At 38.9% G+C, this 16,470-nt stretch overlaps 3 protein-coding genes across 4 annotated transcripts; 1 reads left to right on the top strand and 2 right to left on the bottom strand.

Annotated features, from left to right (window-relative positions):
• Positions 1 to 1,105: 1,105 nt before the first annotated feature.
• On the bottom strand, positions 1,106 to 7,481 carry LOC125472032 (glutamine--tRNA ligase-like). Its single transcript, XM_048573075.1, has 23 exons — positions 7,155 to 7,481; positions 6,971 to 7,021; positions 6,652 to 6,723; positions 6,435 to 6,534; positions 6,172 to 6,267; positions 5,577 to 5,638; positions 5,372 to 5,473; positions 5,175 to 5,267; positions 4,657 to 4,809; positions 4,521 to 4,576; positions 4,014 to 4,104; positions 3,855 to 3,941; positions 3,512 to 3,709; positions 3,330 to 3,428; positions 3,001 to 3,132; positions 2,759 to 2,895; positions 2,544 to 2,643; positions 2,371 to 2,466; positions 2,176 to 2,276; positions 1,983 to 2,088; positions 1,785 to 1,874; positions 1,552 to 1,681; positions 1,106 to 1,356 (listed from the first exon to the last, which is right to left on the bottom strand). The coding sequence occupies exons 1-23, from the start codon at positions 7,296 to 7,298 to the stop codon at positions 1,262 to 1,264; spliced, it is 2,391 nt and encodes a 796-aa protein (XP_048429032.1). The 5' UTR covers positions 7,299 to 7,481; the 3' UTR covers positions 1,106 to 1,261.
• A 728-nt stretch (positions 7,482 to 8,209) lies between these two features.
• On the bottom strand, positions 8,210 to 10,906 carry LOC103947117 (mannose-6-phosphate isomerase 1-like). 2 transcript variants are annotated; one of them, XM_048572844.1, is made up of 6 exons: positions 10,447 to 10,906; positions 10,064 to 10,231; positions 9,411 to 9,623; positions 8,885 to 9,151; positions 8,604 to 8,653; positions 8,334 to 8,526 (listed from the first exon to the last, which is right to left on the bottom strand). In XM_048572844.1, exons 1-6 carry the CDS (start codon positions 10,774 to 10,776, stop codon positions 8,478 to 8,480), a joined length of 1,077 nt encoding a protein of 358 aa, XP_048428801.1. In that variant the 5' UTR covers positions 10,777 to 10,906; the 3' UTR covers positions 8,334 to 8,477. The 2 variants fall into 2 exon arrangements, with proteins under 2 accessions (XP_048428800.1, XP_048428801.1); XM_048572843.1 differs by having other exon boundaries at positions 8,210 to 8,653; positions 10,447 to 10,902.
• Positions 10,907 to 13,330: 2,424 nt separating this feature from the next.
• LOC103947115 lies at positions 13,331 to 14,923 on the top strand. The gene has a single exon (XM_009357971.3). It carries the CDS (start codon positions 13,912 to 13,914, stop codon positions 14,797 to 14,799), a length of 888 nt encoding a protein of 295 aa, XP_009356246.2. The 5' UTR covers positions 13,331 to 13,911; the 3' UTR covers positions 14,800 to 14,923.
• Positions 14,924 to 16,470: the final 1,547 nt, after the last annotated feature.

Here is a 16,470-nt window from a genome sequence, read left to right as displayed (position 1 = left end):
AATTTTAAACATCAAAATGATAGTTGATAGCTTATGTGGCAATTTGACATTTTATACAATATTTTGTTCCACCCAATATGTTAAATAATAATGTCATTTAATAATTTTTGTTATCTTTTTGTGGAGTCCAATGATTAAGGCAACCAATCAAATATTTCAAAAATATAATAACATTTATTATATATTATATTAATCTATTAAAAAAATCATTTAATAAATTTTTCAAATTTGACAGCAAAAGGTTTTTGCCTTCAAATGACTTAGTGCCACGTAAGAAATTGAAGGCTCAGTTGGAAAGAGTTTGCTGCCATTTTTTACTGTTGTATGCTTACATGACAATTTTGACATCTCCTTTGGAGATTACATTAATAAGAAAAATAATATTTAACAATTTGATTGAAGAAACACAAAATTTGATATAGGACTTCAGAATATCACATCGCTCATCAATTTGTAATATAACAATTATAATTTGATATTTCCATTGAAGATGATCTAAAGTATCGTGATCGATCGTACAAAAAAATTGTAGAGGTGGGTTCGTGAGTTTGAGAGCCTCTAACTCGTGGGTGTTTTGCTTGGAGCCGTGTGGATGAATTAAAGTGAACATCAATACTAGGGTGGGGGAGGGCTATCTTTGAAAAAGTAGGGCACCACAGTGAGAGAGAGAGAGAGAGAGAGAGGGAGAGAGATGGAAAATGGTGCGCTATGTTTTCATGTGAGGGTTTGGCTTTGGAAGTTTGGAACCTTTGAAATTTAAGAATACGATGGGAAATGAGATATTATCGCTCCAAATTTTCAATCAAATCAATCTTTCTTTCGCTTTCACAACTAAGCGTGAAGAGACTAAACTCTCAATCTCTCTCTCTCTCACAAAGGAGGAGTAGGGATGAGGAGGCAGCTGGCTGGTTTTTAAATTTCTTTCTAGTGTCAACACTGCCGACTGCAGAGAGCAACAAAGTGTTCTTTAATTGCTCCTTATTACCCGTAATTTCCCCGTCCACACATTCTCAATTCTCAACGAGGACGAGGAGTAATCCAATCCAACGACGCAAAAATAACACGCTAAATAACTTTTAGAACTCGTTTGGTGCCTTGGATTGGATTAGAGATACTAATCTAGGTTACACTTCATTTGGTACTTCCAAATTTATAAGTTTGCTGGCACAATAACATCAGTACAGAGAAGAGTTGAGTTTTTAATTCATATCTACTCACTGAGTTCCCAAACTTTCAGTTTTGTGTCCTGCTAAGGCGTTGCCTACTTCCCGCCCTTGTGATAGCCATCTCTCAGCGTGACAGTACGGTTGAAGATGAGCTTCTCAGGAGTTGAATCCTTATCGACTACAAAATATCCTGCGACACAGAAACATACAGAGTCCTCAGACGATTCCATATGAGTAGACAAATTATATGGACTCGAGCCACTCCTGTACAACTTTCTTCCTAGATTCCATATGGACTGCTATCAACACGCTTGAAAGAATACTTCTTGCCTTAAAAACGTTATCCCAGTACAAAAAAATTAAAAAGGTCAATGCAGAAACATACCGAGCCTTTCAAACTGGAATGTGTCCCCAACAACAGCACTTCCAAGCGAGGGCACAGCATATGCATTCGGTATTACCACCTTGGACTGTGGGTTCAAATCAGCAAGCCAGTCTTCGAGCTCAGCAGGATTCTGACAGACAAACAAATTTCCAAAAGATTTAGCAAGAGGGAGGGAGGGAGGGAGGGATAGGAAGGGGTGAGAGAGAGAGAGAGAGAGAGTAATGATGGCCAACCTCTGAAAGGAACAGTCGGTCAAACAATCTGACTTCCACCTTGAGTGGATCAACCCCTGGAGAAGGTTCAGAAACCCAGTGGAGCACCCCCTGTGGAATATACAAATTGAACAATAAGAATACAAAATGTGAGTAATAAGCACCAAAGCTTAGTTTCCAAGCATCAAACAACCACAAGAAAAAGGATGGACTGTAGACCTTTGGCTTTGTCTTCTTTGTAGGATCATACTCAGCCCGTATCTCAAGAACTGTTTCCTTATCATCAGCTAATATGACATCCGTGCACTTAATAGGGAACGCATATCTGCAAAATTAAGATAAAGACTGTGACCCTTGAGCCCAAATATGCTCAAGTGGAAAGGAAAGTAAAAACTTGTAGTCCATATGGTACCTGAGCAGGACAGATTTACCAGGAGCAAGCCCAAAGTAATCCTTTGAATCATTAAGCCGAAAATCAGACCGGTCAATATAAACGGTATTGGAAAAGGGAACCTGATGTGAAGGAAAAAATAAAAAATTCAGTGACAATTGAAGTACCAAAAGCTTGGAGCAACGTTTAATATTTATCAGTAAAACCCAGGGTTACCTTGTAGAAAGCAGATGCATCATCTGTCTGAGCATCAGGCCATTTCCTTGCTTCTAGATCCATTGTAGTGCCAGCTTCCAGGTTTGTAATAACCACCTTAAATCAGAAATTATGAGTCATACACAGATGGAAGAAAAATACCACAAGCAAACCAATGCCAATAAGATACACACCTTGAGGGGATGTAGCACAGCTATCGTTCGAGGAGCTGTTTTATTTAGTTCCTCTCTTATGTGATACTCAAGGCGACTTAAATGTATCATACTACAATCACTGTTGCAGAAAGAATCACAAGTTCATATATGATAATGAAGAAGCACAATATACTGGCAGAACTAACAGCAGGCCCAAAACACACACGCACACATGCACATTCAAAAGCTCAAACCTTCTAGTGATTCCAATTCCTCTAACAAAAGCATTTATTGCGGTTGGAGTAACACCCCTGCGTCGTAAACCAGCCAGTGTCATAAGACGTGGGTCATCCCATCCGTCAACCCAGTTCTGAGTCACTAGTCGATTTAACTGCAACATAGATGGTAGTTGCTAAGTGTGGAAAAGGCTCACACGTAACAATTATATATCAAACATTATAACTCTTAACATAAGTATGTTCAGTAGTTGACTCACCTTACGCTTTGACATGACGGTGTTACTGACATTCAGCCGTGAGTATTCCCATACATACGGCTGATAGATTCCAAGGGCATTTAATAACCAGTAGTACGAAGCACGGCGAGTCTCAAATTCAAGTGTGCAAAGCTGCCATATTCAAATACAGGATGACTAAAGACTCAACATCTCAAGACTCAACCATCAACATTTGCACAATAATGTGAAAACACACAGAGGATAGGGAAGGAGATGCTCCTATGATAAATTTGGCATGATTTTATGATCATGAATCATGCCACTACTATCCATTAGGAAAGAATATCAATCGAAACTGGAAAGCATACCGAATGTGTGATATCCTCAAGAGAATCAACAATGCAGTGAGAATAATCATAACTTGGATAGATACACCACTTGTCTCCAGCATGAGGATGGGGCGTAAACTGCAATAAGAAATTCACGCTGTAACTATTAGGATGCCCATGAACTCGAGTAATTAGAAGAATTATTTAAGGTATACACTTGCCTTGATACGATATGCAATAAGGTCATACATGTTAAAGTTATCACTCTGCATGTCTTGCTTCATTCTAAGGGTTGCTTTGCCTTCTTCAATCAGGCCTCGTCTCATATCCTCAAAAAGTTTCAATGACTCTGCAATTGGCCTGTCCCGCCAAGGGCTGTTCATTTTTTTCTCCCTGTACTCCTTTATCTCGTCAGGTGTCTAAAACCATATTAACAAAGTTAAGTATCTTTCTCAGACCAATGTTGACGTGTAAATAAAAACAATGTCATGAATACAAAAGTAGAAGTCATCAACAATTGATGAACAGCATACAAACAATTTTCAAATAAACTTTGAACAAAACCTGATGATCTACATATGCATGACCCCTTCGTATGAGTTCCACTGCAAAATTGTACAAATCTTGAAAGTAGTCACTGGTGTAAGTGATCTGCAGAAATCCAGCAGGAGTCAGCTGGCGCAAAACAGACTATCAAGAAGATGTACCAACCAATTATTTTACCTTGTAGGGCTCCCAACCCATCCACTTCACAATTTCCTGAATATGATCAATATATTCTTTCTTTTCAGCTTCTGGGTTCGTATCGTCAAACCTAAAAGTGATAAAGTAGGAATCGGACTTTTAAAAAACACGGGAAGATAAAAAATTCTTTCCCTTTCAAATTAAAGAACATTTAAAACTTTTAAAGTAGATTATAAACTTCTGTAACAAACAGTAGTTCAAATATGTTATCCTGGAAAATTAGAAATATTGTAATGCTGTAACAGTAGAATTAATCAAGAACTCGTTCTCCTAGTTCCAGATATTGCAAACAAAAAAATTAGGTAAGATTATCTTCAGCAATAATACAAAGAGTACATGCACATCATATATGATCATAAATTTTGACATCATCAACCACGACAAAATAATCAATTATATGGTTTCCATGTCTATTTTGTTTCTCCCTCCTACTGGAAATTGAAAAGTAAAATCACACTATAAAAGCTGAGAAGGAGTGACTCTCACCGTAGGTAGCAGCCTCCATCCCTCTCTTTTGCCAGGCCAAAGTCGATAAACATTGCCTAATCAATAATTTACAGTTATAATGAGGAACAACCACTGACAAAAGCAAAACACTGAATCTATCCAAGAACACATTTACCTTGGCATGACCTATATGTAGATACCCATTCGGTTCAGGAGGAAAGCGGGTCAAAACTTTCCCACCAGTCCTGTTTAAGTGTTTCTCAAGCAATTCCCTTGTATTGCAACATCTCAAAATAGAACCGTCACTAAAGAAAACAGAAGTATGAACCTGAGGATTGACAACGGGGTAACAAAACGTCAGAGCTGGAGTCTGGACATGCGATAATGTAAAAGAGAAACACACAACTAAATAAGGCAACCAAAAAGGCAAGGGGTTTCCAAACATGTCATACTTGCAAGTCAAAATCATGAGCAAGATAGAAGAATGAGTTTGATACTACCTTAAAGTATAATTTTGAAATTACTCAACGGTGAAAACACCAACTGTACAAATACACTCTAATCAGAAAATAAATGAAAATGACTTCTTTGTTTCTTCAGTACTTTGTCTGAATCTAAATATTACCTTGTACATACAGTTGGAGGTATGTTGTAATAAAGAACGAAGAACAAAAAAAAAGAGGAAGATCATACCTTATAATTATCCAGTGGCTGAGGGAATATCGAGTATGGATTAAGAACTTCTTCAGATGGCTGTTCTGGAGTAGAAACAGCATCAACTTTGTCCTACAAAAATGGAGAAGGAGGGGACGGAGACACAATGCAGAGTGGTCTTCAGTCACTTCTTAATAAGTTTCAGAAAAAATGCAGAAACATGGGAAAATACTAACCTCTACTTTAGCAGCCTTCTCTTTCTTCTTTTTTGGAACCTTCTCATCATCTGCTGCTGTCCTTTCACCAAGTAATTCACGCAATTTTGCATCAATAAATTGCTGTCACAGAAATATTTTAGTGCTTACTTTTTCAGTTTTTCTGTTAAAAACCTGAAAAATAAAAAGCTAACAATTAAGTCCAAGGCAAGTAAAATAAGATCACCTTTACAATTTTTGGATCAGCCCACGGATGCCTCCTCCTAACGTGTGCAAACAAATCACCCACTAGATTAAACAACAGAATACGAAGTTTAGTAGTTTCAAACAGGACATGCTGATGCAACACATAAAGAAGGTACAAACAATTTCATAAAGAATTGGGGGTTGGAGAAAGAATTAAACAGGAACACAGATGCATAAGCGCCAAACAATTCAGAGCAACAGAGGTCACAAGGATCAGACAGGAGCCTATAGCCCAACCAGTTAACGGCTGAGAAGCGAGCATATACGAACAATTAGGCAGGAACCCCTTGGAAAGACATGTACGTGACACTTCTAATTTCTCAAAACCAAAAGTAATTATGAGGCTTAAAGAACCCTCAAAGGGCTAGAAGAAATAATAGCAATCAACCAAACTATTGAATTCTGGATGTGTCTAGGATAACACAAAATGATAAAAATTCTCAAAAGATTCATAAAACATAGTATTGATGAATGCATGTTTTTCTATAATAACATACAACTTTTCAGTTGTGAGAATTGTGTGTAACTAGAAATGCCTGGGAGGAAAAAAAAAAAAAAAAAAAAAAAAAACTAACCATTTGTTCTATACCGCTGCTCCAAGATTGCAGCCTTATTCTCCTCAAAAACCTCACTAACAGTTTGTTTTATTTCTTCTTCTGAAACTTCAACACCTGCTTGCCAAAAGTGCAAAGGTTAAGTGTCTATAATTGTAGAAATAAAACAGTATCAAATTGTGAGAAAATCTAAGTCCAGAATAGATAAATGGAACCAGTATCAAATTCCAGACATACACATTACGTAACAAAACATGTTCAATATACGTCCTGATAAATCTTACCAACACCACAAGCTTCTTCAAATTTATTTACTTCAAAATTCTCTGGCCCCGTTGTTGCAAAAAATGAAAAAGCCGCTTCTAACTGGGCAGGGGTTTTAATCTGGAAAATAAAAACTGTGTAAGAATTCGAAGAAAAAGTACTTTAATAATCAACAGCAAGAATTATAAAACAGTACGTCCGTTAAATCCAAAACACTAAGAATGTGCGGTCACCAACCTTCGACGATACAATGTATTGCGCCAATGTTGGGCGATGCACAAGGGCATTTGCTGGGTGCTTTGTGGCAACCTGTCATAGATGATACAACACCAAGTGCATATATAATCATTAACATATACTCACTGTCATTAATATTAATTAACCATGCTTTCCTAACTAATTTAGACTATTAGGTTCCACGGAGCTTCAAAGTCCGTCATCCAAACGCACCCTTATGGAACTATGATCCATTTCGAAAAAGATGGAGCTAAAGTAAATTCTGGATTAATAGCTTAATCAGAAATGTTAACAGATGGCTTAAAGTTAAATTACTGACCGTGTAGAGGAGATTGCCAACTGTTCGACTGCATCCATCAGTAACCGCCGCCTGAAATTATTCAAGAACAACAAAATAAGTAGACTAAAAATATAAATCCGAGGGATTATGAATTGCATGCATTTGAATCGGAAAAAAAAAAAAATTAAGCAGCAGAAGAAGAAGAAAATCAACGATTGAGTACCTCGTGAATGACGGCGGTGAGGTTGGCGGTGACTTTGTTGTTGGCGATGGTGTTTTTGGCCGTGCGCTCGTCCAATCCGACCTTGACGAAGAGCTCGAGGTTCTTCTCCTTCTCGGAGGAGCCGGCGTCGTCCTTGCCGGGCATGGCTGAAACAGGAAAGGAGCTTCTAGGGTTTAGGGAGCGAGCCTGCGCGTGACTTTGTAGGTTTAGACGTGGAAGGGCGCCAAGCAGGCGAAGCAGTGGAGAGGGAATCGGATTGCGGCGGTGGACTCGGGCAGCTAATTTGATGGGAATGCGATGAGAGAGAGAGAGAGAGAATCTGTGGTTTTCGCGCTTCTGTGGGCCTTAAGCTTTACTTGGAATTGGAAAAGTAAAAGGACGCGTTTGTCTTAACCCATTTAACCCACCCAGACCAACTTGGGCTTCTAGCAACCCGACCCGTTTATTTATTTACATCTTATCAAGAAAATATCATTAGTCGTTATTCTATTTTTCCACGTCAAACTTGGGCTTCAAGCAACCCGAATTTATTCTCTCCTTCTCTTCTGGAGATTCCTTTTCGCGAATCTTTTTAATTGTGACTTGAGTGGAGAATAACTTTGTCGAGAAAATGCAAATAACGGTTTCGCACAATGATGAAAAGTAATAATGCTCATGTACTCTGGTGCGGATTCGATCTCATTTTATCCTAACATTCAACAATTTTAACCTACTAACCGAATGATTCTACAACCAAAAGTACGGTGGCACAATTTAAGAACACTCGTGGGCATCTTCATTTTCGAGTCAGTTTTTACTACCACAAACTCTTAACAATTGGAATCAAAGTATGGTTTCAACAAGCAACTAAGCCCAAACTCACAGAAGGGTCAATGTCAGTTGTCAAAAAAATGGCCAGCGAGGACATTGATCTTCCTAGAATACAGTCATACAATTCATCAGCTCGAAAACTGACATTAAATTACATACAAAATCTCTTTAACGATACCAATACACTAGTTATAGAATTATGAGAATCGGAAAGGATAAATAAAATACATGTAAAGAATGATGGAGGAAATATTATGTAAATATTACATAAGAATGTGACCGTATAAAACCGTGTCCACATTTTTCTTCTTTCGGAAAAAGAAAATGGAAGAATTCAAAGTGACTGCAGACTACCAATCCCTAAATATTCTGCTGTTCACTCCCACCCTATACAATTGTAGTTCTGTTGATTTGGCGGTAATGCTAATCTTCGTGTTGGCAGGCACAAAGAAAACCTCACCCTCTTCAACTATATCATCACCGGTCACTATATCATCCTCAGACAGACTTGCATCAAAATGTCCTTTCCCGGCAGTAAACAGGAAGAGGGATGGTCCTAGGACTGAAGGAAAAACCACCGATGCAGAGTGAGGAAGGTTACAGCAGTCAACTTCAAATTCTTCAAAAGGTGGGAGATACCTTGTTGTGTATGGATTCAAAGAAATGCCTTGCATAATTTCAGGAGAACCCTGAAAAAACAATGTCAATAGATTAGAACCAAGCAGGTTTATATTCTTTAGAATGCTCATATCTACCAGAAGGCGTGATGATCATATCCAGTAAAATCCAGCCAGACATTGACAGATGAGACAGTGATGAAGTCATGGCAAATGCATAGACCTATTGATCTATTGGACAACAGTGACAGATGGAGCATCCCTCAAGAAACGGAAAGAATCGAGAATGAAAATCTATGTTACCTGTCTGTATTCGAGCATAGAAAGAAGTGTTTGGACATCCAATGGTTTTGAGGTAAGGCCAGCACGAACAACATTGTCAGAAGTTGCCATACACTCAATGCATTCACCAGAAATATATGCATGAGGTTCATTTGGCCCAAGACTTATTGCTTCACCACGGTTCAGCTTCACATAGTTAAGAAAAAACGCTGCTATTGCACCCACATCATCTGGATATTGACTCTCCAATCTGAGTACCAGTTGTTCTTTAACCGTCAAATGCCTTTTCTGGTCCAATGAAGCAAAGAATATTGTAATTGAAGAAAAACCTAGTGATGCAATCAACATAAACATGATAATGGTGGAACTCTCTAGTTATACTGACCATTCAAACAACAATGTTCCTATCACTTTCATATTGGGTATATACTGATAGCAGAACAATGAGCTATGATTTTAGTTATTGTGTGGGTTATATCCTTCAATATGTTTAGCGGAAATCAACTTTTTAATGGCAACAATTACAGCAAACATAACTTGAAAGTACCTTTTTCTCTAGATAAAGGCGTCTTTTCAGTCTAGAAATCATCTCAGCAATTGTATCTTTACTTAGTAACATAAGTCGAGTGAAGATGGACTCTATATCCGTTTTGGCTTTTCCATTCTCATGGTCCTCACTACCAAGCAGAATCCACTCTGCATCTCCAACTACAACCAATTCTGCAATCTCGGGAACACTATTAAGCATGTCCTTAAGCTCCTGGTTGAAATAAAATATACAATTAGGAACAAACAAACAATATGGAGTACGAGAAATTGTTTTATAATTATAATAAGAATGCACTCAGTTGAATATGTTTTATAAAATCTTTATAAGCTGAGGGTAAAAAGTGAAATGCATTTCAGGTGATTACTTGAGAAAGTTAAAAACTTGATTTCAACAGCGTATTAACTTATTGATTTCAACTGCATTCCTTTACTTCCTTACCGCAAGATCCGGTGGAACTGATTGCTAAAAGCAAAAGCAGAGTTTATGCTTCATTACCAATTACTAGGGATCTAACCCATCGCAACTATAATCGGTACTTTTTCAGGACATTGATAAGAAACGTCATCTAAATCTAGCCACACTGTTATAAAAATCAAATTCAATACAAGCACAAGAACCAAATGACATCAAAACGAAGTTGCATATTTTACCTTGACACTGATAAACCCACAAAGAGCCTCGAATTCCGTCAATGCCAATGCCATTTCAGGCTTGTGATTGTCATCTCGGAAAACACTTGGGTGTAACTTGTGCAACACCCTAGCCAGTTCTTTATCCGGATGAGCCTGTATCGACAACGCCTTCCCAACCGAAAGCACCTACAATCCACAATAATCCCAAAACTCCATAATCTTGCAAAAGAAATCACTAGCATTTTGCAGAACAAAGTTCTAAATCTCAGATTTACAATGTATTACCCAGATAACAAGAAACAAAATGCAAATACAGTGTTCACAAACTATCATTAACTATTCAATTTTCTTTTCCCTCTTCAGCATTTTCTCAGCAACCAAACAACAAACAGAACCCATACCTTAAACAAAAACGGAAGATCAGCACCCCATTTTTCAACCACCTTGTCTCCAAGCACACCAGGATCCTGCGAGATCCAGGCCTTGAGACTCAAGGGCTCCGACCCGGAATCCGCATACGACGCCCCAGATTCATGAGTCCCAATCCAGAACTCCGCGTACGGCTTGCCCGGGTCGATGTCAGACCCGGAATTGAGCGCGAAAAGCCTGGCGACCTTGGAATTGCGGCCGACAATGCCCCAATCGTAATTCTTGACGAAGCATCTCAGCCTGACGGGGCGGCGGCTCCGCTTCCGCTTCTTCTTCATGCTCTTGTCCCACGGCGGCTCCATTTTCTCATTTCGAACCGGCCCAAATTGCGGGAATAAAAGATTGTATGGAGGGAAAGGTCGTGTCGGTTTGTGGAAATCTGGAGGTTACCCGATAGTCAAAGCTGTCAGCATCGTTCCGCTGGCGGGTCGGATCCGGGTCTAGATCTGACGACGTTTCACTTCAATTTTCCGCTGTAGTTTTCGTTTGGTAAAAGCGCTGTTTGGCGTTTGCATGTATTTATGTTGGGTAATTTAATTTGGGGTTTATGTATTTTAATGCCTTAACGACAACGTTTCGGGGATATGCTTAATTAGATTCCCAAACAGGGTCCATGTGGGCGGTGGGACGAGGAATGTACAAGCCCATCAAATTAAGGGACACTGACATCGTGTTACGTGGGCCTATATCATGCATTGTCTGTCCCTCCGTCCTAGTCATTTCTTTGGAGCCCTTATTTTTAAGGTCAAACAGAGGTACTAGCCCATGTGTCAAATCCTTCGTGTGTAGCATGTACTTGCACGTTCTACAATTACAAATTGTGATCGTATCAGTAGGGCGCGTAACAAAAGATCATATTTTTTATAAAGTAAATATCGCAAAAATATGTGTTCATTTGTATTTTGATCTTACGTAATTTTTAGCTTTCGTAACTTTAGTTCTATCACATGCGAGATAAGTCCTGATAAACCAAAACTATCGAAGTCTCCTTCGTGCGGGTGCTCATCATGGATCCCACTTCAATATATTGAGAGTGATGGAATGATTTAAGTATAATATTAGTGCTTAAAGATTACCTATTCGCACATAGTTAAATAATTTTGGATTAGACGCTACATTCTAACATGATATTCATGTGATCTGTCCAATTGTCCCACATGTTCCCATATATCCAATTAAAATTGTGAAAAGTGTTAACCACAAAAGGTCTGAAAGAGGATCCTCTTCATATCCTATTTGTGCGGATACTTGGGACCCATTAATCCGAGTCGTTCATGATATATCGAACAGTGAAAAAAAATCACGCCATCGAAGAGCGCAGTTGCGGCCAAAGAACCTCCAAATCCATGGACGTCATGCCTCATCCATCGCCTTACAATTCTGCCCAACCAAACACTATTTATGATTTGCGCATTCATTGTGCACTAAAGCACACTATCGCCGACGAAGGTGGGATCGTAACCTCTCTTATGTGGCGAACTTGTTCTCTACGCTAATCGAGTTTACGACGAGTCATCAACATGCCTCGGTCACGAACTCATTCGATCTGTGAACATGAGAAGAAAAGCAATGAAGAGAGAAGAGAGAAGGGAGTGAACATGAGGTTGGTGAAATTGTAGTCGTTCGATATGTGGTGAATGACCAGGATCGATTGATCCTAAAGCTCCGCACAAACATGATCCTTTAAATCATGTTCCCAAAAAATGTCACTCATAAAAAGACATGTTGAAAGTAACTCACATCCAATATTAAAGTTTAACATACGTAGTTGAACAACTTTGAGTCTCTCCACATGTTTTTGTGTTGGACGCTCTCACATTCTAACATGATCACATGCTTTTAGATTTAGTACAACTTCATTGTGTCTTTGCCCTAATAAGGTTGAAACTAGTTTGAGCGCTTGCAACGCAACAAATAATGCCTATACAAAACAACGTTATGGGGCTGAGTCCCACATGGACCCTACGTCGCGTGACACATTATTGTTTGCCTCATCAATCATCAATCTTATGTCAACCAATTAGGCAACAAATTACACACCTTTGCTTTGTTTCTCTAAATTATTTTCAATTCGGAACTTGCTGGATTGGATTTTTATATCCAAATGGCAACCTTTTAGATCTGGACGTAACCTTCTGTCTATATCCCGAAAATATATTAAGTTTATTTTTCAATTGATGAGAGCGAGCTTTGGCTACGGAAACGTTGTTTGTTTGTTTTTTTTTTTCAATCAAAATGTTACAGATTCAAATCGTGGAAACAATTATTTTACAAATAAAGAATAAAATTGCGTATGATAGACGTTCCTCCATCTCCTGACCCTCACAAAGCGAGAAGCATTATTGCTTCCCATGTAATTTTTGTTCCTTTTCATATAGAGATTTCAGAAATTTTGGGTTTCTGTAATTTGCAAAATATATGAGATGGGGACCAAGTATACAAGGAGTAGAGGAAAATCTATAAAGACTTTTAAAGAGACTATAAGAGAAGATATGAAGTACTTGAAGTGAACGGAAGACTTGGCACAACTGTGTACAATGACGTTTTAGGATTACCCATCCTACTTAATGGTATAAAGCTGGATTATTGTTATAATTTGCATAATGTACCATATAGTACTAGATAAATATTCGCATGGATTATTACTGATTGATTTCAGAAATGAAGCACAATAGCACCTTCCTAATGGAAAATCTAATCAGGTGGCTGCTGCCAAAATTTTATTTTCATCTATATATATTTTCATCATTAATTCGTGAATATATTTTTTTATCAACTCAGTTGTGGTGGACGTATTTAAACCGTATAAATATCGTTATTGAAACTTTTTAATTTGCAGTTATCATTTAACGGTCATGTCTGCAAAATCGATCAATTCCTAATCATTTAGTTCCAATATGTATCAAACAAACCGACGATTTATTTTTTTATTTTTTTTGGACTTTAAATCCCATTTCCCTCACCCAACTCACTTTCACTCTGTTTTTCCCATCCCCAAAAGTAAAAGTTTCATTGGAAACCTCATAGAGAGGGTTTGAGGGTCTTCTTTTCTAGCCTTTCGGTGCTTAAATTCAACCACTTTAATTTCCTTCTCTTTATCTTTCTCCTTTTGTTCTGATAACTCGGGGGAAAAGGCAATATAACGACCTCTGCAATCTGCAGAATTGTTCTGATATCCTCCAATGCTGCTACAATCTCTCAGAAATGCTCAAAGCACAGACAAAAATGGAAAAGCCAAAGCTGCTGCTGCTGCTTCTGGCTTCTGGCTTCTGACTTCTGATTCCCATAATTCAAATTCCTGCCGACTTTTCGCTTCTTTTGACTCCGAATCTGCCGACATTCAATGCCACTCTGGGCTCTCTGCTGGATTTTAAAGCCTTGTTTCAGGCACTTCTCTTCGAATTCGAAACACTTCGTTAGTTGGTTTTGGAGCAACCATGGCCATTGAGGTCTGCTCGGAGATTTGGAGCCCCGGATTCAGTCCAAGAATTTCATTTTCCCATGATCTGGACAAGACGAATCATGCTCCGAAACAAGGGCAACGGTTAGACTCCTCTCTCTTGGATTCCACTGCCGATTTCGACTTCTGCGTTGTAAACAATCTCAAGCTGGAGTTGTCTTCGGCGGACGAGCTTTTCTCCAATGGGAAGATTCTCCCTGTCCAAATCAAGAGAAATCTCGCCGCCGCCAAAGAAACTCACCAGCCTGAAGAGAAAACAGTTACTCGTCAGGCTGATGATGAGAGGGCAGCTCCTCCTACCCTTGCTCATCGCGCAACACCTATAAAAGCAGAGAGGCTAAAGACAGATGAGAAGAAGAAGAGGTTGAAAGAATTTTTAGACGCCAATGCCGATGCAGATGAAACCGACAAGCCTCCAACAGCAAAGCCATTCTGGCAGTTCCGGCGGAGCAGCAGTCTCAACTGCGACGCTGCTCGCGGCAAGAGCCTAATCCGGCCGCTTCAGTTTCTTTCGAGAAGCAACTCAACGGGGTCGGCTCCAAAACCAAATCAAAAGCAAGCATTGCCTCCAAAGGAAACAACAACAACAACAACAGCAACTCATCAGAAGCAGCAGCAGCATTTGCAGAAACAGACATCGGTTTCGAGCAGAAGATCATCGTCTGCGTCGAGTTCGAGTACATATTATCCTTACAACAACATGAATCAGAAGCCGGCGTTGAGAAAGAGTGAATCTCACGGCAATGGGGTCAGAATCAGCCCTGTTCTGAATCTCCCACCGCCTTACATTTCCAAAGTTACTGTGAATTTTTTCGGGTTCGGTTCTCTCTTCTGTAACGGTAGATTTAGAAAGAAGAAGAAATGACTGTGTTAAATCTTCCAAGTACAGATGAAATTAGCTGTCTGCAATCTTGTATTATTAGGTACCATGTGATAATATTCATACTCTGTAAATTGAAGAATTTTTTTATGGTGATGGGTAAATTTCATGGTTGGAAGTGTGAAAAGTAGAGTGGACAACGTGTTAGGTGACAGATGAACAAGGTATCTTTCTTTCACTCTCACATCCCCTTCTTTCTTTTCTGCTTTTTCGTTCTTTTTCATTCTTTTTCAAATTACCAAATAAGTAAATTTGACTCTCTTTTTACTCTTTTGAAAATTCATACAACAATTCTTTTGTTTTCATGTATAATTTGGAATTTCGAAATAGTTGTAAATGTGAGTTAGGTTAGTTGAGTAAGGAAGGTGTCCGTCTCATTTCGTCTAAAGTCAAATTCAAATTCCACGTAAGTTAGGGTAATTTAAATTAGAATATCGTCTTGTCAAAATGTTTGTTTCTCTGTGTGATGTATGAAGATTTTAGGATGCCTCTCTTGTACTTTCCAAGCGATGGCTCGTTGTTGTTCTGGCAAATAGTAACTTCATCAACCAAAACAGCTACAGACAGTGGCAACAAGAAAAGGTCGCGGCAACGAGGGAGGAAGTTCAAGCTCAAACAATGGCAACAAGACACACACGGTTGAAGTTGGATTATTCCTTTACGGATTACATGCAAGTAAACACATCTGCGAAAGAACGTCAGTCAATGACGGATTGGAATTAGTATAAAAGATAATTCGGCGGATTTCGCACATGGTACATTTTATCACCAAAGCGGGAATATGACGGTGTGACGGGCACACTCGATCGCAACGTTCTGCGGCCATCATGGACTGCAAAAGGCCCCTTAAAGGTTGCGAGCAAGATTTACTGGACTGGAGGCACAAACTGGGTTGGGCCTCAACAGTTGAACAACTGGAAATTTGAAACTGAGAACCCAAAGACAACAACACTACGCAAACGCGCAGTCACAGCAAGGACAAGTTGCCGAGTCAAACAGCAGCCTGGGAGGTTTTCTGCCAAAAGAATAACAGGTCATCCATTTCCGGGAACAAAACTCACGAGTCAAAGTGGAAGTCAAACAAACGAGTAGGCTAGGAAAATCTCAGGACAGGAAAAGGTCCTGCAGAGACCGTGAAGTCTCGAATCAATGTTACAATGCAACAATGAATGCTAAGATCATTGATCACGAGACGTTGATGAATGGTCACCAACGTACAGAACTTCCAACTGTTTAGGGTTTGATGGAAGTTTTCAGTTTTAAACAAGCCAAATTAAATGTGAAGGATTGACTTTAAACAGTAGCATGCCTTCTTCCAATAGGCAATAAACAAAAGAAGAAAACAAACATTATCCATCTCACACCAGAAGGACAGGATGCAAAAGACAAACATTATATTCATAAAAATTTCATAAAATCTACATTATTCACATCTCGAACAATTGACTACCGATAAACAATGACCAAGGTGTTACTGTATTACAAATCATTGTTCCAGAAATTTGTAGTGTGAATGTGATGGTAATCAGCGGGTAAAAATGAAAAGATTGCATCTGTACCAAAACGAAACAAAAGAAGAAATGAAAAGATTGCAGAATTATGAAGATTAATACTACTAGTTAAGCGAAACAACGATGTTTTAATAGAGGTAGTTGA

This window comes from the organism of the source record quoted next, unplaced genomic scaffold (genome assembly GCF_019419815.1).
Source record: "Pyrus x bretschneideri cultivar Hongxiangsu unplaced genomic scaffold, Pyrus_bretschneideri_v1 Contig63, whole genome shotgun sequence".
Taxonomy (NCBI): Eukaryota; Viridiplantae; Streptophyta; class Magnoliopsida; order Rosales; family Rosaceae; genus Pyrus; species Pyrus x bretschneideri.
This window is presented reverse-complemented; position numbering and strand designations above follow the sequence as displayed.